At 41.6% G+C, this 20,618-nt stretch overlaps 1 protein-coding gene across 2 annotated transcripts in view; it reads right to left on the bottom strand.

Moving 5' to 3' along the window:
- Window positions 1–20,618, bottom strand: part of LOC139536273 (3'-5' exoribonuclease HELZ2-like) — a 42,008-nt gene that overhangs the window by 3,102 nt on the left and 18,288 nt on the right. The window contains exons 2-15 of one of the 2 annotated variants that reach the window (XM_071336650.1): window positions 14,968–15,987; window positions 14,483–14,666; window positions 13,845–13,943; window positions 12,759–13,273; window positions 10,457–11,095; window positions 8,887–9,685; window positions 8,688–8,763; window positions 4,863–8,370; window positions 4,391–4,476; window positions 4,107–4,244; window positions 3,859–4,014; window positions 3,587–3,731; window positions 3,154–3,282; window positions 1,385–1,577 (exon numbers count right to left, since the gene is read on the bottom strand). In XM_071336650.1, coding sequence (XP_071192751.1) covers window positions 1,385–1,577; window positions 3,154–3,282; window positions 3,587–3,731; window positions 3,859–4,014; window positions 4,107–4,244; window positions 4,391–4,476; window positions 4,863–8,370; window positions 8,688–8,763; window positions 8,887–9,685; window positions 10,457–11,095; window positions 12,759–13,273; window positions 13,845–13,943; window positions 14,483–14,666; window positions 14,968–15,968 — 7,668 coding nt within the window. In that variant the 5' untranslated portion in view covers window positions 15,969–15,987. Of the gene's footprint in view, window positions 1–1,384; window positions 1,578–3,153; window positions 3,283–3,586; window positions 3,732–3,858; window positions 4,015–4,106; window positions 4,245–4,390; window positions 4,477–4,862; window positions 8,371–8,687; window positions 8,764–8,886; window positions 9,686–10,456; window positions 11,096–12,758; window positions 13,274–13,844; window positions 13,944–14,482; window positions 14,667–14,967; window positions 16,123–20,618 lie in introns of both variants that reach the window. The other variant, XM_071336649.1, reaches the window with a different exon arrangement.

Raw genomic sequence — 20,618 nt, 5'->3', positions numbered from 1 at the left:
TGAGCAGGTATTCTTAATGTTTTGTCCACTCAGTTTACACACACACACACACACACACATTAGGTTTGAGAAGCTGGAGCAGAGAGCAGATGCAGTGCAGTGCCCAGTGAGCAGATAAGGGGGTTAAATTCCTTGCTCAAGGGAACATAGGGAGTAGGTAGCACCTGAGAAATTGATGCCAGCAACCCTCCAGTTGGGTTTCCACTAGAATCTATAGCCACAGTCAAAATGTGCTTTTTGGTCTTTATTTAAGGTTAGGCATAAGGTTAGCAGTGTGATTCTATAACAATGCACTGTTTCCATGTCCAAAATCAAGGGTTAGACTACATGCAAAAAATCTACATTTTTTACCAAACATTTTCACACAAATTAAGATCTTACTGAGGAGCTCCACTGAGGTGAACATTGTATGGCCCAAACCTAAACAGTTGCTGCTGGATTGAACACCGATGGAAGACAAAGTCATTCTACTACATAATGAACAAGCAGCATCACAAACATAGGCCTATAAATGTTTTACCTTTGTTTTAAACATGTACACACCAAAAGGTAACTAAATATTTATGTTATATATTTAAGCAATTGGCCATATACCAAAAACCCCAGAGGTGTCTTATTGCTATTATAAACAGGTTACCAATGATATTAGAACAGTAAACAAGTAGTTTTGTGTCATACCTGTGGTACACTATATATACACAAAAGTATGTGGAAACCCTTTCAAATGAGTGGATTAGGCTATTTCAGCCACACAACAGGTGTATAAAATCGAGCACACTGCCATGCAATCTCCATAGACAAACATTGGCAGTAGAATGGCCTTACTGAAGAACTCAGTGACTTTCAATGTGGCAACGTCACAGGATTCCACCTTTCCAACAAGTCAGTTCATAAAATGTTTGCCATGCTAGAGCTGCCCCGGTCAACTGTAAGTGCTCTTATTGTGAAGTGGAACCGTCTAGAAGCAACAACGGCTCAGCTGTGAAGTGGTAGGCCACAAGCTCACAGAATGGTCTGGGGTTGTTGTTCATGGTTTGGGCTAGGCCCCTTAGTTCCAGACTGGAGGCTTTTATAGCAGCAAAGGGGGGACCAACTTATTAATGCCCATGGTTTTGTAATGAGATGTTTGACGAGCAGGTGTCCACATACTTTTGGTCATGTAGTGTATATTGTCTCTTATAAACTGGGTGGTTCGAGACCTGAATGCTGATTGGCTGAAAGCTGTATACCAAGGCTAAGACAAAGCATAGATTTTTACTGTTCTAATTACGTTGGTAACCAGTTTATAATAGCAACAAGGCACCTCGGAGGTTTGTGCTATACGGCCATATACCACACCTCCTCGGGCCTTATTGCTGAATTATATTACCTTATATTAACTTACCTTTTCTGGTTTGTTGCTGACCAATGGGATGAGGGCCTGAGGTTCCGTTGCCATAGCACACTCATCAATAAGGATCTGGCGTGCACTGACTGTTTTAATCAGGTTAGGGGTGGAGGCTGCTGTGCAGGTGCACAGAATGACATCGTGTCTCTGCAGCTCATACACACGAGCTTTATTCAGAAGCTTTTTGTAGCTAGAAGAAAAACAAAAAAACAATGTATATACAGCGCATTCGTAAAGTATTCAGACTTCTTGACTTTTTTCACACTTTGTTACGTTACAGCCTTATTCTAAAATGTATTCAATTGTTTTTTCCCCCTCATCAATCTACACACAACAACCCATAATGACGAAGCAAAAACAGTTTTTAGAAAATTTTGCTGTCAGGTTGGATGGGGGAGCGTTACTGCACAGCTATTTTCAGGTCTCTCCAGAGATGTTTGATTAGGTTCAAGTCCGGGCTCTAGTTGGGCCACTCAAGGATATTCAGAGACTTATCCCGAAACCACTCCTGCGTTGTCTTGGCTGTGTGCTTAGGGTCGTTGTCATGTTGGAAGGTGAACCTTCGCCCCAGTCTGAGGTGCTGAGCACTCTGGAGCAGGTTTTCATCAAGGATCTCTTTGTACTTTGCTCCGTTAATCTTTCCCTCGATCTTGACTAGTCTCCCAGTCCGTCACTGAAAAACATCCCCACAGCAGAATGTTCCACCACCGTGCTTCATTGCAGGGATGGTGCCAGGTTTCCTCCAGATGTGACGCTGGGCATTCAGGCCAAAGAGTTCAATCTAGTTTTCATCAGACCAGAGAATGTTGTTTCTCATGGTGTGAGAGTCTTTAGGTGCCTTTCAGCAAACTCCAAGCAGGCTGTCATGTGCCTTTTATTGAGGAGTGGCTTCCGCCTTGCCACTCTACCATAAAGGCCTGATTAGTGGAGTTCTGCAGAGATGGTTGTCCTGGAAGGTTCTCCCATCCCGACAGAGGAACTCTGGAGCTCTGTCAGAGTGACCATCGGGATCTTGTTCACATCCCTGACCAAGGCCCTTCTTCCCCGATTCCTCAGTTTGGCAGGGGGGCCAGCTCTAGGAAGGGATTTGGTGATTCCAAACTTCTTCCGTTTAAGAATGGAGGCCACTGTGTTCTTGGGGACCTCCAATGCTGCAGAAATGTTTTGGTACCCTTCCCCAGATCTGTGCCTCGACACAATCCTGTCTTGGATCTCTACGGACAATTCCTTCGACCTCATCGTTTTGTTTTTGCTCTGACATGCACTGTCAACTGTGGGACCTTATTTAGACTGCTGTGTGCCTTACCAAATAATGTCCAATCAATTGAATTTACCACAGGTGGACTCCAATGAAGTTGTAAAAACATCTCAAGGATAATCATGGAAACAGGATAAATGGAAACAGGATGCACCTGAGCTCAATTTCAAGTTTCATAACAAAAGGTCTGAATAAAAATAAACGGTTTTCACTTTTTCATTATGGGGTATTGTGTGTAGATTGATGAGGGGAAAAAACAATTAACATTTTTTTCCCCGAATAAGGCTGTAACGTATCAAAATGTGGAAAAAGTCAAGGGTTCTGAATACTTTCAGAATACACTGACTAATTTATTAGACTAATTCTATCAGGTTTCAAAGAAAATGTAATTAGAATGTACTGTATATTACAAGGGAATACTGTAATACATATTACCAATTCTATCAGATGTAGGTTATAAGAATGTACTGTATATTACGAGGGAATACTGTAATACATCTTTACTCACTCCTCAACTTCTTCGTCTGTCAGCTCCTCTCCCCCCTCTCTGGCTAGGTTTATTCTGCGGTCAAACTCTTTTATTTCCCCGGAATGCGGATTTTCTTTTTCCCGTATGCGATGATGCAAGGTAATAGCTCTGAAAATGGTACATAGTGTGAGATCCAAATTCATTAACAATTGCAGGAAACATTTGACAAAAAAACATGCTGACACCGGTCAGACAAATGATGAAGCCAGCACTACGACCAGGTTATCAGACAAGTGAGATGGTTTCCCTGAAAAAGTGGCCAAAAAAACATATTTTTTTTCTTCATAAAAAACATGTAAACAATTTCTATTTTTTTCAGTTGAGTCGATATTGGAAAATGACCTGAAACAACTAAAAAGCTGAATAACTTTTTTCAGTGCACAACTGCAGAGTGATTTCATGTGTTTTATACCTGAGATTTGGCTTGGACCGCTCTTGGCGAAGTGACCTGGGAGACAGCTGAAGGATACTGCCTGGGTATGGGTACTCAAGCATCTCCATTTGTCGGCTGTACAACCTGAGGGGCTTCAGCTTGTCTCCAAACCTCAACAGGTACTCTACAGAATGTTCACAATTCATAGAATGCTAGAATGTTCCCTACAGAACTTTACTCATGTTTAAGCTGTGAATGTATTATACATTATTTTGTAATGACAATTTAAATTTATGCATTAAGTGACTTGCCAGCAACCACATCGACAGACTTGTTGGAAGGACCACAGTAGAGAATAACTTCTTTCTTGTCCTTGTCCTTGGGATCTTCAAATATCCTGGGGTTGTGGGAGTTTAGCACATGGTACCAGTACACAATGTACACTCCTACAACGGTCTTTCCAGTCCCTATGAAACAGGTGTGGTTTTTATACCAGTAAACATAGCAAAGAGCCATATAACAGCTTCATGTACTCTGGTAGTACTATTTAATAATTTACCAGGTGGTCCTTGTATGAGTGTGAATTTGTTATTCAGAGATTTCTCCACTGCATCAATTTGACTCTTATTCAGCTCTGGGAGACCTTCTGGTGCCTTTTCTCTTATGAGTCGGTGTCGTGGTACAACAGATTGCGAAGCTACAATCCCAAAAAAGACAGCAAAACAATACTTTCAAACATATAGTTTAACAATGACATTGTGAACTGTAAACCTCAGATGTAAAAATGGGATTACTTGAGACATTTTTTGTTGTTGTCTATTTATGTTATTGTCCAGCGCTTACCTCCTTTTGGAATGGGTTGTCCTAGGACTATTTTCTGCACAAGCTCATTTGCATGCACAACATTGTTCACAGCCATTTCTTTACGTCTAGATAGTAGAAAATGTTAAACACCATTAATTATAATATACTGAAATTAATATAGGAACATTATGCCCATCCAATACAAATATGGGATAGTACTTTTACATTAGAACCTTATTTTAAAAAGAATGCAACGTTGGTAACACTGTAGTTTATGGTGCAGAAATTACCAGGTATTTACTAAAACATTACATGTTTAAATGGTAATTACATTTTAAGCAACATTTTGTGCGGTTTCCTTTTTCCTTCAAGCAACATTTTGTTGACTTAGTTTTAAATAAGTACCGGAACTGTAATATAAAGTGTTACCGTAATGTCTATACATTTGAAATGGCAATTGATAAATTCATGGCTCTCTCATCTTTCTCTTACTAATTAATGTAATACTTACACGTCTGGTAGAAGCTTTGGGATTATCTCAACTGTATATGTTGTCTTTCTCTGGGAGACACACTCTGGAATGGTATCCATTGGCAAATGGTTGATGTAGAAGTGCACTTTTCTGGCTTGATTTGGAGAGTTCTTCTTTGGTTCGTCGAACTTGGTTGTAACACCATGGGCCACCCATGTGTAGTTTTTAGGGTCAACTACTTCATCTGATGGGTCAGGGGTTGAGGCCAGTTTCAACCCTCTTTTTCGGATACACAGTAAGCACTTGTTAAGGTTGCATTCGATGGCCCATTCTTTAATGTATTCGAGAGGAAGGTCAAAACTTCCTTCTATTAACCTTCCTTCTAGTTTTCTCCCTTGCAAGTTCAGCTCCAGGTCCTCAATGATTATGATGTCACTTTCATCCACAGCATTGGCTGCAGACTCCATCTCACAAAGTGGTTTCCAGATCCTCACATACTCTTCAGCGTTGCTATATTCACTCTTGGATGGACGGTCTGCACATTTGGAGAAGCATGTGATAGGGCTGTGGGCATGGTCTACACACACCTCAAATGTTGGTTTGATGCATACCAACTGAAGAGTGGGTGTCCAATAACCTCGCTTTCTTTCAGATGTAATTTGGACTTGAAGTGTGTCTCCTGGCTTCAACTGGAGAGTAAGATCAACATAGTGCTCCATTTCAAAATTTTTATCTTGTCCATGTGCAGTTCTATGAGAGTCATTCCCAGTGTCAAGCAAATCCATTGTGGTATGTTTTGGCACACTCTTAAAATGTTCCATTTGCTTTGTTGTGGCGCTTAGTATGAGAGACCTTGCTATGTTCCATTTTTCCTGGTCAATTGCATCAACAATGTCTCGCCAAGTCTTTTGTGAAAGCTCGGTGCACGCAGAAGAATTTTGCACTCTTTTTAGCTCTTGGTGAGTTTTGGCAGTGTCAACTGAGTACACTCGTCTTCTCCATGTTAGAGTCATGTGATTCTCTTTTGAGTCGTACAATGGTTGATCCTCCAGTTGCAAATCTCTGTACATAACAGGCAAACTGTCTGGAAATGAGTGCCTGTCAAATGGAAATGACAGCTTGAAACTGTCTCCTACCTCAACACCAACAACAAATGCTATCTTCAAAGCATTTTGTTTCTTCATGTCCATGGCAAAGGAAATCATCTCAGCCCTCTTTTCATACTCATTGGCCTTCTTGTATCTTTCTTCATTCTTCTGACCCAGAATGTCAATATCTTGTGGAGAATATTGGACTGGAGTGCCGCTTAGGATTGAATGCAAAAGCCTTTGCAGGATAACATCCATGTAGCGACGTATGGGCGAGGATGCTTGTGTATAGGACTTCAAATGCAAGGAATAGTGCCCAACAGTTGCCTTATGGGATGAATTGGAACGGATGACATACGCTTTGCCAAGACACTTCCTAAACTTAGATATCACTGGAAGAAGCTGGGGATAGATATCATCTGTAGCTATCAGATCAATCATTCTGTCAGTGTCAACTTCCCCGTTCCCAGCAGCTGATAGGATCTCATTCCACACCGATGTTAGCACGGGGAAGCTTTTGCTCTCCAAGACCTCTTGGTCATGGTCGTGGTCAAGGTTGTGCCTTAGGTGTGAGGACAGTGATATGATGTCTTTGCACTGCGCTTTCAAGTCTTTGACCATTTTAGGGTCAGGTCTTGCTTGACATCGGAGAGGAGTGCAGTGCATGGTTTCTTTTGCGTTGATCAAAAATTCAGACACATAATTGTTGAACAGTACACTAAGCTCCTCAATCATCTGATGGGATCTTCTCTTCCCCGGCATCTGGTGATCATCCAGTCGTTTATAGTTCCAATCCTTGCCAAGCCTGGCCTTCCTTTGGACTTTGGCAAAACGATATGCCACAGCAACACAGTCTTCTACAGTATCAAACTTGGCCTCTTCTCTTGACTGCTTACTGATGATGTCCTCCGCCTCTTCATAAGACAACTTTCTATCAGAATTGATCTGAGAAAGATTTAAGTTCTTGTCAATGATTTTGTCTGTTGCCTTGTCTACTTGTACCACTAATGAAATGACCATACGATCTTTACCAGGCAGGAGACTCAAGTGGTTGATGCTAAATGGTTTTGGGAACATGTAAACTGGTTCTTTAGGACTGTAAAATGTTGCACCCTGTTTTTGTGCACAATCATCCAACGAATCACCAATCTTCACGAAACTTGCCACATCTGCTATGTGGACTCCAACCTCATAATAGCTTTCCTTGTCAATGACACTAATTGCATCATCCAAGTCTTGGGATTTCTTTGGGTCAACAGTGAAAGTAGTCAACTTTCGGAGGTCCTTTCTGTTACCAATGTGGGTGTCTTCCCAGGAACACACTTCATCTAAAACATGTCTGGGAGGCGATGGTTCGACTTTAAATTCTGCGTCCAAAATCTTTAAGCCCTCTTCCAAAGATGATCCTATGGGAACAATATCTATCACGTTCCCTAACGGAAAGGGATAGATTTCATTGCTTTCAGTTTTCGTTTTCCAGTCAAAGACCTCCACCACAAAGACATGTTTGCGTTTGATGTCTTCATCAAGGTGTTGATGTCTGACAATCTTCCATTCTCCGTCATCGTGCTTCCATATTGGAATAAAATTGCGACTCTTCTTACGGACCAAGGTGCAAATTTTGGTAGTGTTCTTATTGAGGGGTACCATTATCTTTCTGAGATATTGATATTCAGACTTAGTTTTGTGTTTATGGTAATTTTCATCTTCGAGGGTACAAACAAACACACGAGAGGATTCAGCTGCCTTGATGGTGCCTAACACCTTTCCCTGTGAATGGCCCTCACGAGGAAATTCTTCTACCACCACTTCGTCACCAGCGAAGGACTTGCCGAGGTTAGCTCTACCTTTGATGATAATGTGCTTAGTTGGGTTATCAAATGGTATGATATAACCTGCGTTATATTTCTCCATAACCAATTCACCTTGCTTGTACACATTTGGCTGCTCTCTCAACAACTGCAACAACTCATCTCTTTCAACTTCGGTACCATCGTATGGTCTATTTTGGTCTACATTTTTTGATTCCAATTTGTCTCCATCAGATGAATTGTAGATTGCCATGTTTTGCTCCTCTTGCAGCTGTTGGAGAATCGCATCCACGTTGTTCCCTGTGCCGAACATAACTGACTGAGCGCTGGTCTCATCCAGGTCTTCTGACCGTTGGAATTTTGACATTTCCTTGATATCGCTATCAATTATGTCTTGTGTAAGGTGTTTCGGTTCAGCACTTCCCTTTGTTATACACTGGTCAATGTAGTTCCTCCAGATTCTTGAGCACTTTCCAAAGTAGCACAGAGCGGCAGCATCTCCAACCACAACAACCTGGGATTGAGCCCTAGTCATGGCCGTGTTCAGTACGCGAGCATCGTTGAAAAACTCCACACAATGTGAGTCAGAAGGGTGAATGCTGTCACGGGTTTGAACGGCTGTCAATACTATTGCTCTGAACTGTTTGCCTGTCAAGAAATAATGAAAAAATTGTATGTTTAAGAACTCGTTATTTTGACAGATAAAAAGGTTTCTATACAAAGATCAAAATTACATACCAGTAGTTAAATCTACAAAATAGTGTTATTTAATGTACATGTCTAGGAAACAATAACAAATTATTGGAATATTAACCAATGTTTGCAAATGAATCAAATCATATAACATTTTATTGGTCACATACACATATTTGGCAGACATTATTGTGGGTTTAGCGAAATGCTTATGTTCCTACAGTACAGTAGCTCCAGCAGTGTAGTAATATCTAACATCTAATGATAAATACCTTGAACATTGGCAATATTTTCCACAGTCACTCGGTTCAGAGATATTTTCCGAAGCTCTTTCCTGATCATTGGAACCTACGATTAAAGACAAACGATGACACAAAAAAGTCAGATAATTTTTTGGGGTGTTCCCCTATTTACTCAAGAAATTGATTAGATTTCCTAAACTAAGTTCAAATGACAAATAACCATTTTTACCTGGCATCCTTCAGAGAGAACACAGACTGAGCATTGATCCTTATTCCCCCATGCGGGTGGCCAATCTCTGAGCAGATTTTGCACTATTTTAACCACGCATGTAACCTCTTCAAGATTAAACCACGACATGGATGTGGTGTCCAAGTGAGATTCTCCTCTGACATGGTGGAACCTCAGGGGGTGGCAGTTCGGATGAGCTGGAACATTACCTACAGCCTTGATGGCATCAGACTTGCCAACGTAGAAGTTAGTGGACACGAATTCTACTATCTCTTTGGTGGAGCGATAGTTCTCGTTGAAAATGATTCTGCTTTTCAAAGCTGCACTACTCTCCTGGGCTTGATAGTAGTGGAACAGACGGTTCAGCAAGGTGTGATTGGAGCGTTGGTCATCGTCCACTGAAAAGAGCTTTGGTCCCATCTGCATGTGATCTCCAGCTAGAACCACTCGAGTTACTGGCCCAGCCAGACCAAGGGCCATCAGAGCTTCACATTCAAGCATCTGGGACGCTTCGTCAATCAGGATGTGGGTGAAGTAGCCGTCAGGGAGCTTCAGGTCATGGAAGTGCCTTGCCATTGCAGTGGTCGTGATGACTATTCGATGGCAATCTAAATCACATTTGGCAGGAGGTAGGAAAAACTGTCCGTTTTCTGATAGAAGGCAGTACTTCTGTGTGATCTCATCCGTGGAACTCACTGGAACCCCTAGTTTATTTGCTTTTATCCTCAGTGGCCTCATCTCAGGGTGTCCAGAGTTAATGTATGAGTGGAAGTGGTCTTTGACATACAAATCTGCAGAGCTGACAAGAGAGAGGTTAGTCGTGCTTAACTTTTAACAGTGATTGTCCTTAAACACAGAACTGAAAATTGCTTGCCCTACTTTTTTAAATGAAATTGATGCTTTTCAAGTAATTAATAAGCAGGTACACTGTAACTACAAGTGTAATTCAAATATGTATTAACATTGGGATTAATACATGACATACAGATGTGCCATCTTAATTTGATAATTCTGTTGTCGCAGAGAATTGTCCTGCGCAGCAGAAAATGCCAATTTAAGAGTATATAAAGTTTGTCATTTCCACTTTAACATTTCAGACTTGATTTGTCCTAATGAAAAATGTATCAACAAAATGTACATTTATTATAATCCACATAATTCAAATTTCCCGTTGCTGCAGGATTATTAACCAGTGTATTTGCACAATGTGTTACATAATACTTAACTGTCAGTGTATACTGTAACTGTCAAACTGATATGAGGCTTACACAATACAAATGATTGATGGACACACTCAATAGTGCAACAGCCTCACTGTGTTCTTTTAAGTAATCATTACACAGATGTCAAATAAACGTCCTTTGTTGCTAATCTAATGTTTACAAAAAGCTCGCATAAGTAGGACTACTTGCAAAAACAAGTTTTTACCAGTCTTAAGCACTATTATGTAAAAAATAGTATTTGTGCCAGTCAATGAATTGCATTAGGTAAGACTGAAAATACATGAAGGGACTAGAAAGTTGAACTCGGTGTAAGTGAATTGGGGTCAATAGAACATTGGGGTCATTACCTGTTTGTAAGAGTGCAGATCAGTACTTTGGTGTGAGGTTGCCGTACCAGCTCTTTGGCTGCTGTAGCGAGCGTGAAGGTTTTCCCAGTTCCAAACGGTCCATAAATGAGGAGGGGGGCCACACTTTCTCTTCCATCGGAGTCCCCTATGATGAAATCAATGGCTGCCTGCTGCTTTGCATTGAGTTTGGGGTATTGTATTTCGTTAACAGGGACACTGCAGTTCCTGAAGTCTGGTAACACTCTCTCTGTGTCTGGAAGGAGATCTATGGCTTTGTGCATCTCACAAAACTTCAGACGATTCAGCTGGAACTGGACTTCCATTTCACATGTTTCATTTTTTTGGAGCTTCAGGTCAGAGCAGCATCTTTTAGACAGCTGCAAGTGCATTTTATACTCACTGGTGGCGTCTCTGAGAATGATGGCTTCGTAGACCTTGTGACTTTGATTATCTGAAGATACTGGTGCTATGAGAGCTGACTGGATGCCTCGTCTCAGCATCAAACCCTCTGGTGTGTCTGGGGTGAGAGTAAAAGGGACTAAGATGGCACAGAATAGTTCCCCCAGAGGAGCTATCTTCATCCCAAACAGAGGGTTGTCTAGGGTGGCCGACAAGGTGATGGTCCCTCGAACATTGAGTCTAAAACACAAAAAGAAAATGGAAGGACTTTGAGGTTGTTGTCCTTTTAACCGAAAATAATTTATAATAGGTTCGTTCCCCCAATTCGTTGTCTTTTGAGATGTGTAACTTGGTGAAAAGAAAAACATTTGATTTCACATTGTAACGCTCGTCTAAGTCGTCCTCCTCATCGGATGAGGAGAGGCGAGAAGGATCGGACCAAAATGCAGCGTTGGTTGAATACATAATGAATTTATTAAATCAAGACGAAGACGAACACGAAGAACACTTGATAACTACAAAACAATAAACGACGTGACCAAACCTGAAATAGAGAACATATAACATGAACGCACGAACAGGAAGGAACACACGAAAATAAATGAAAGAACGAAACGAAACAGTACCGTGTGGTGCGACATACACAGACACAGCAACAATCAACCACAAACAAACAGTGAGAACAGCCTACCTTAATATGGTTCTCAATCAGAGGAAACGCAAAACACCTGCCCCTGATTGAGAACCATATCAGGCAAATACAAATGAAACCAACATAGAAACACATAACATAGAATGCCCACCCAGCTCACGTCCTGACCAACTAAACACATACTAAACAAAGGAAATAAGGTCAGGAACGTGACACACATAAATGTAGCATTTTGTCATAAAGAGCACACATTCAACCTAATAAAACATAAGTTTTCCCATCTCAAGAGGTTAAATAAAAAATATATATACTATAGTATAAGTGCCAAATAAAGTCACAAGGTTGACTGTAACCGGGTTGACAATTTAATCTTAAATCAGCCATAAATCCCCTTGTGAAAGAGAAAATGGAAGCTTGTCTGCAACAGGGAGGGGCAATTGAACGCAAGCTTCACCAAAACAAATGTATTGTTGAAAAAATGTCTAGCCTACCAATCTATAGGTAACAGGGTTGGAGTGTTATGTGCGATCCACTCAGTTTTCTAACACAAAACACCAGACAATTGCCAAATAGAGTAGAACCAGCTCACCTGCTTTTACACTATGATTTGACTATTACATGTTCAATAAAATGTATTTAAAAAGGAATAGTCTCACCATATTAAAACGAGAGTTCAGTTCACGTAACAGGGTTGAACTTACTTTATTTTTTATGAATCACTAGGGAGTGTTGGGCCAGTAAACGAAATGTCTCTGGTTTGAATCCCAGAGCCGACTAGGTGAAAAATCTGCCAATGCACTTAACCCTAATTGCCGTGACCCAAATCACATTTCTATCTCACACTCGTGCAGGTTATCCCTTATTTGACCTTTGACCTTAAACACATGAAATAAATAATAATCTAATAATAATAAATGACTGTCAAAGCAACAAAATAACTAGGTGAAATGTTAGGGTGAAGTGGGTTAAAATCTTCCTGGAAGTCACAGAGAGTGCACAGAAGGATATTTTGGGACTTTAGCATATCTTTACTCATATTAACAATCTGATTCATTGAATTCTCCATGTGGTCTATAATAATGGGCACTTCATTGAATAAAACAGGCTTTTAAGATTTAATATTAGTGAACAATTTCTATTTAAAATATCAAAGGGATATAAAAATGTGCACTAATGTTGTGGAACGACACAATATTATTAAAGATGATCAGCTAGGAAATAAAACCATGAGAAAGTTACTGATGCTATTACCTTGAAATCACCTGATCTTCTGCCTGCTCCTCTGTGTACAGGAAGCTGTGCATCCTCTCTTTGTAATTCTGGTGATTCATGGGCGTGTTGCGGTCGTCAAGTGGTTTATACCGCAAACTAATCTGAGGAGGCTTGTACTCCTTCAGAAGCTCTTCCTGTACTTCTGTCTTTTCCAAGCAGGGGATGAAGACCCTGTTCCCCCGATGCCAGCGTTCCAGATTCTGGGAAGGGGGCCCAACATCCTCAGGTGGCTCCTCAAGCTTAGGGGATAGCTGCTGTCCGACTTTAACCTTCAGTTTCTGCAGGAGCACTGGCCTCATGTCAAAGTCGAACACCAACCACTGTTCGTAAAGACCCGGGTTGTTGGACTTGAAGGACACGATGATGTCATAGGTCATGTCTGAGTTACAGAACGGTTCACCCGTGGAGTAAGTGCAGGGCTCAGGACTGTTTTCGTCCAGGGAGAAAGAGGCTCCAGGTTCCTGTTTCAGTAATGCTACATGTGCAAGTAGTCTCTGTGAAGACACAGGCAAAATATACAGGTGACCAATGACACTTAAACACAATACACTATGAATTATGTTTGCAAAATGCTAACTTCGCTAGTCACCTCATCCTTGATAGTTCACTAACTTGGCTAGCTGAGGGACGAAAATCATTTATTTATTGTTTTGTACAACAACATTAATTATTAGTAGCACAGTTTGTTTCCACCCCAGCCAGTTGATAAAAATCATGAATATGAGAATCATTCCACTTGAAATTAGAGGTTGGACATAGAAACTTTAGTGGAGAGAATGTACTCTGTTTCTCAGAGCCCAAAGAGATAGCAATGAAGGACAAAAAAGTGGAAACAGTTGTGAGAAAGAGCCCTGGCCTTGAATCTTTTACTGCCAACAGTAAACTTAGATGGAGTAGAGACACAAAGAAGAAAATGTAAAAGCACAGCGTATTATATTCACAGACACTGAGCAGAGAAATGTTCTCACAGTGTATTGACTGTATTCAAGAGCCCTATATATTGACATAATGAGCAGTTAGGAATAACCATTAAAACAACACGTCATACTTCTAGCCAACTGTTACCTCTGTTTTGATCTGGAACTTCCATTGGAATTCTGCATCAGTCTCCACACACAAATCCTCTTCAAAAGTGACAGTCACGTCATCAACTTGCTCTGACATCTGTAACATGAAGTCACACTGTTAGTTGCTTGGGGACAATGAGCCTTTTATAGTAAACAAATGTAGATAATATGTAGTAGGTAGAATATCTAAAAGTTATATCAGTGTGCTGGAGGGCAGTAACAAAACGGTATAACAGTATCATTTTAAATGTATTGGAAACAGTTATGACCGGTGTTATTATGGCATATGTTGACAGATGTAATAGTTCATGTCACTTGCCCACTTAAATAAATCAACCATTTGTTCTTTACATTGAAACATAACTGACACTCATTGTCAGATTCAGTCCACAACCACAATGGAGGAAACCTGCGTTGCTGACTAATCACTCTGTTCCTGGAAAAATGCACCGCTTTGTCAACATTTAATATTCATTTGTTCATTTCACACGTGAGGCATCATCTAATTATTTGCCTCTGTGAAATTGTGCAGGAACATTATTATTGTTAAGCAGTGCAGGTTTACTCAAGTACAGGTTTGATTGAATCTCAATTGCATGGAGACATTTGTTCCTGATCTGAACTATGATGACTTACAATGTGCACTTCATTGCTGCTGTGTCTGTACTCCTCCAAAAGACGATCCCTGTAAGACATGAGGCCTTGAGCCTCTATGTTGCGCCTTATCTCCTTGTCCTCTTCGGCTCGCATTACCCACTCTTCAAGCTCCTCCTCAGAGTGAGCTTTCACACAGTTGGTGCCATATTCACAGGTGTCAGGCCTGAGAAGAAATGGCAGTACAAACTATAATGAGACGCTAAAGGCACAATCAGTAAGATTTATTGCTGCTTATTGATCATTTCAACAAATTACATTTACTGTATATCCCATGATTTGTTAAGAAAATGGCTTATTGATGACAATATAATATAGACAATAAGGGCTATTTACATATGCATCTATCATACAGATTGCACTTTTAGGCTTTGCAGTGTTCGCAGTCACTCAGGTGTGTACAAAAACGTCTGGAATGTGCATTGTGTGTGGAGGTTGTCTCCTTGAGTTTACAAAAACATGTTTACCTCTCGCACAGCCAAAACTCTGCTTTGCGGCCGTGGGGCGGGGGACGATGTTTCCACTCTGTGGTCGTGTCCCCGGAGATCATCTGGGCATGCTCCAATGAGGCACAGTGTTTGAAAAAGCTCTCCCGAGAGGAGAGGGTTAGGAGGCAAGCCTTGCAGTAGATCGCCACCTGCAGGTTAGGGACGGGCACTACGTCTTGAGCCGACTGTTGCTTCTGACGTTGCCTCTCCTGGGAGAGCTGCAGGAGTTCCTGGCGACTCCCCCCACGTGCCTCTGCTCGCCAGACAGCCATCTCCACCTCGCTGTGGGCAAACTGGCACTGTCTGGGCCCGTGCCAACAGGGCATACCTTGCATGACATGGTTGCAGTACTGGAAAGGGCAGACTGGGGGCAGAGGCCTTATCTGATTGTAGACTTCCTTCCCCTGACTTTCTGCCAGGTGATGAACCAAGACTGGGCTCCAGACATGGGCTGCATCCACTGAGCAAGTGTTGTTCCACCGTTTACCTGTAATTATTGGTGGAGTGCCGAGGAAGCAGTCTTTACAAAGCTCTTGAAATTCCCCTGAGAACTCAGTGAGGATGTTTTTGGCCGTGTTTTGCAGTTGGACGGCACTTCTATCCGACTCGGTTATCAGTCTAATTAACGTGCTGTGATCTATCCTCTGGTGCTTTACAAAGTTCCACACTGTGGCCTCCTCGTGGCTCCTTGCGAAGGTGCAGCGGTTCCTGTGCTTCATACACCCAGAGCCCTCCTTGAAGAACCAACAAACTTCATACTGGCTTGGGTTTGGAAATTCAGGGCGGCGGGAAACAAGCCTCCATTTGTTAGTACCTTTGCCTTTAGCCAATAGAAGTTCTCTGCTGCATTGGTGGTCGACTGCTTTAAGGGTGTACGAGATTTCGTTCTCTTTTACAGAACATGCAGAACACACAACTTTAAAGTTATATGTCAACAAGAGATCAGCCAGACTGGACCTACTGGTCCCTTTGGCTGGCATTGTTGAATCTTCATAGAATCTGATATAAAGACAGTGGGATTTACGTTATGGAGGGAACACAACGATGGCGTTCAAGATTTGCAAATGTCAAGAATGTGGCAATTATTCAAAGACAATGTAATCTATGTCCATGGCCTCCTTTCGCCAGTTGATTCTAGAGGAGATGAAAACACCAGGCAAGTTAGTTAAGAACAAAGTCTTCTTTACAATGACAACCTACCCCGGCCATACCCTAACCCAGACGACACTGGGCCAATTGTGCACCGCCCTATGTCGACTCACAATCACAACCGGTTATGATACAGCCTGGAATTGAACCAGGGTCTGTAGTGATGCCTCTAGCACAGAGATGCAGTGCCTTAGACCGCTGCGCCACTCGGGAGCTCCAACACAGCGCGGACAAAATTGACTACAAAAGGATACTTTTGGTCATAAGGTCAGTCTCGTCCAAAACAGAGTATTGCAAGTGATAACTTACTTAAGGGTTTGGTTTTGATTCGACAATTCTCACTTGCCCACTAATACAGATACACAGCTGCGGTGATTGCGCTCTATCCAATCGTATGGCAGAACACACAGACAGTGAAACACCTGCCCAGCGCAGCAGATCAGACTTTATTTACATAAGACAACATGATGCACATTTTTTTACCTGAGAAATACTGCACCAAACACCTTAGCTAGATGTAAAATTGAGTAACTAAAACCTCCTCGGCAAAAATGTCCAAATTAATTAAAGATTTCTTGAGTTATCTTAGAATCATTCTGGCTGTATTGCATTAGTGGAAACCAAGACTGTTCTCAGGGCAGGTGCCCATCTTCAGAAAACGTCTGAAACCCAACTTCGAAGAGTATCTTTAAAAAAACTGAACTTGTCTTTTCCCACTAGCACAAACTTTGCTGATAAATACTTTGTTGAGGGAAAATGTACTTGATACAATTGTTGCTCTGGATAAGAGCACCTGCTAACTGACTAAAATGTAAAAATGTAGCTACAACCAGGCCTGCCCTGAGAACAGTCTTGGTTTCCACTAATGCGATGTTGCTTCATTCGGACTATTTGGGGTTATTAAACAATTACTTGAATTCCATTTAGTTCGTTTTTTTGTGAGCCCAATGCGCCGTTCCTCGAATGAGAAATCTAATCCTTCACTTTTTTATTTTTTAACTGGATGAAGATGGCGCCAACGGAGAAGGGTGACATCTTACAAGTTTCAACCCAACTTTGCTATTTAGTTAGTTTTATCGTATGTATCTTTACTTTCTTTTTAATACAGAATGTTCATACTATTATCCAGTAGCGGTGCGTGGGTAAAATAACTGGGGAAGCCAAGCCAGGAAAAAATGCCATATTACAACGTATGTGTTGTGATAATTGTATTGTTTGTTCTATAACCTGTTATTCATATGCCTTGCGACTGTGATATATAGACCTAAGGCCGAGACAATAAGAAAACACAGTGGCAGAATTAATTCAACCACACCTTTGTTTCATCACAAAACCAGAAAGCAACATCTGTCCGGTGAAGTCCACAAAGCATATTTAGCATGTAACAAACAGTTACAATGTGCAAAACCGATGTCAAAGCTGACATGCATACCTATATAACGTAGGTACATGACATAATGACGCCACGTAAAATGGTGCGCTACAAGTGCAGCACAGCATTCCTAACCTAGCCCACAATGTCTGCTGTGTGGATCGAGCAGTCAACAAGTCAAGCAGTCACTTGAAAGAGTAAGAACATTTCAGCGAGACAGCTCAAAGGCGAAATCCATTAACGCCAAGATAATGGAATTCATTGCCCTTGACTCTGTTGTGGGTGATGTTGGCTTTTGCGAACGGTCGAGCACCAGTACACACTACCAAGTGCGCTATTTTTCAGATGTTGCCCTACCGGAGTTGCACAGTAATAGCATCACTGTTATTAGCGTCACGAAATACTATAGAACGCCGTTTGGGTCTTTGCGTATCAAAAAAGATACACGTTAAATAACACTATTTGACGCGTTAAATAACACAGTTCTAGTGTAGAATGTTGTGTTCTGAATTTGCGCGTGCAAGCCAAGCGCCACCACTACTATCAGTAGTACTGTCAAAGCTGTACAAAAATGTCTGCAAACAAGCAAACACCGACCACGAACGATTTGTTTACAATACCGCGTTGGTAATAAAGCATTTTTTGTTTGACCGCAACTTCTGGGGTAGCTAGCTAGCTTTGTACCTAGCTAGCCCAAATATAACCAGCCTGAAAACAATGACCAGTAGAAACTGCAGTCATTTTCATTATTCTAAGCAATGATATAGGAATCCTTGTGAGTAAGTATTAACTTCAGTTCATGAAACTAAATAGCAAGCCAGCTACTTAACCCTGTTGCCCAAAGCTAATGTTATAAGCAGCCAGCTAGCTTCATCTGGCTAGTGAGGATCGACTGGACCGGGTTATGTGTTGTGAAGCTAGCCACAATAACGATTAGGCACAATAGTGGAATTTGCGGTTTGCCTTCAACATAAAAGTACCTCTTTTGACAGTTACAATTGGTGGAATCATGCCATAAATAGACTAGATAATGTTAAACAAGGTTGGGATGTGAAGCAATGAAATGGGGTATCAGCCTACTCGGTAACACCCACAGAACACAACTGTGAAGAGTTTACGCAAATATTAGCGTTGTTGCTCTTATCGCGGGACTGTGATTGTGTGAAATCACCTCCCCAGTCAGCCTATTATGTGTATTGACATTCACATTGCACTGTACAGCTTTACCTAAGGATTGGGGATCCATGAAATGAGGTATCAGTCTACTCAATACCCAAGATATTTTTTTCTAACGTCCTCCTCAGTTATCAGACTGCAAAACATCCACGCAGTATTGTTTTTCCTCAGGAATAGTGTTCAATACACATATGTTGACAATAAATGCTGCTCAAATCACAGTTGTTTCAGAGTCCTGCAATAAGAGCTACAACGCTAATGTTCTCTGAGTGTCACTGAGTAGACTGATACCCCATGTCATTGATCCACAATCCATAGGTAAGACTGTACAGTGAAATAAGTACGCCCCTAATGCAATTCTAAAGTATAATACATCCAGTGTGATTTCAACAGATTTTTGTCAAATTAACAAATTATTGTCTTTTGTTGATTTTATATGACAACATTCCAACCTCGTTTAGCATGATCTATTCAATTACGGCATAATTCTACTATTTGTATTAATTTGCATCAATGTCAATGACATGCTTTTATTTTGAAGGCTAACCCCAAAATCCACTATTGTGGCTAATCCTTATTGTGGCTAGCTTCACATAGATGGATCCGACTACCATTAATCAAATAACTGTTTTATAAATGAGGGTTATTTTAGATGACACCTAGCTATATAGTTAGCTAACTTTGAACCAGATTATGTCGTTTTACTATGTTTTTGGGAAAAACTTTGTTTGCATCCATAAGCTAGCTAGCTTTTTTTTAATGACCAGCACTGTAGGTGCGCAAGACAACTTTACCAGCATCATAGCATACGTATCGATTAATCATTGTGACATATGAAATACGAGTGATAGTGTAATCAATGTGTAATAACTACGTAAAAAATGTATTAATGTGTTCAATTATTATGTGACATGCAGTCATATTTAGGTCCAGATTGGTCAACAAGCTTATTTAACACATGAAATAGTGTTATTTGACACGTGAAATAGTGTATCTTTTTTGACACGTAAAGACCCAAACGGCGTTCCATAGAAATCCTGGTTGAGAATGAAACGACTGAACAAATCAACAACGAAACCAATGTAACAGTATAACTTTAGACCGTCCCCTCGCCCCGATACGGGCGCGAACCAGGGACCTTCTGCACACATCAACAACGGTCGCCCACGAAGCATCGTTACCCATCGCTCCACAAAGGCCACGGCCGATGTCAACAACTACAGACCAGTATCCCTTCTTTCTTTTCTCTCCAAAACTCTTGAACGTGCCGTCCTTGGCCAGCTCTCCTGCTATCTCTCTCAGAATGACCTTCTTGATCCAAATCAGTCAGGTTTCAAGACTAGTCATTCAACTGAGACTGCTCTTCTCTGTGTCACGGAGGCGCTCCGCACTGCTAAAGCTAACTCTCTCTCCTCTGCTCTCATCCTTCTAGACCTATCGGCTGCCTTTGATACTGTGAACCATCAGATCCTCCTCTCCACCCTCTCCGAGCTGGGCATCTCCGGCGCGGCCCACGCTTGGATTGCGTCCTACCTGACAGGTCGCTCCTACCAGGTGGCGTGGCGAGAATCTGTCTCCGCACCACGTGCTCTCACCACTGGTGTCCCCCAGGGCTCTGTTCTAGGCCCTCTCCTATTCTCGCTATACACCAAGTCACTTGGCTCTGTCATATCCTCACATGGTCTCTCCTATCATTGCTATGCAGACGACACACAATTAATCTTCTCCTTTCCCCCCTCTGATAACCAGGTGGTGAATCGCATCTCTGCATGTCTGGCAGACATATCAGTGTGGATGACGGATCACCACCTCAAGCTGAACCTCGGCAAGACGGAGCTGCTCTTCCTCCCGGGGAAGGACTGCCCGTTCCATGATCTCGCCATCACGGTTGACAACTCCATTGTGTCCTCCTCCCAGAGTGCTAAGAACCTTG

Source organism: Salvelinus alpinus, chromosome 12 (assembly GCF_045679555.1).
Source record: "Salvelinus alpinus chromosome 12, SLU_Salpinus.1, whole genome shotgun sequence".
Classification (NCBI taxonomy): Eukaryota; Metazoa; Chordata; class Actinopteri; order Salmoniformes; family Salmonidae; genus Salvelinus; species Salvelinus alpinus.
Note: the sequence above shows the minus strand (reverse complement) of the source record. Positions and strands in the feature narration are given on the sequence as shown.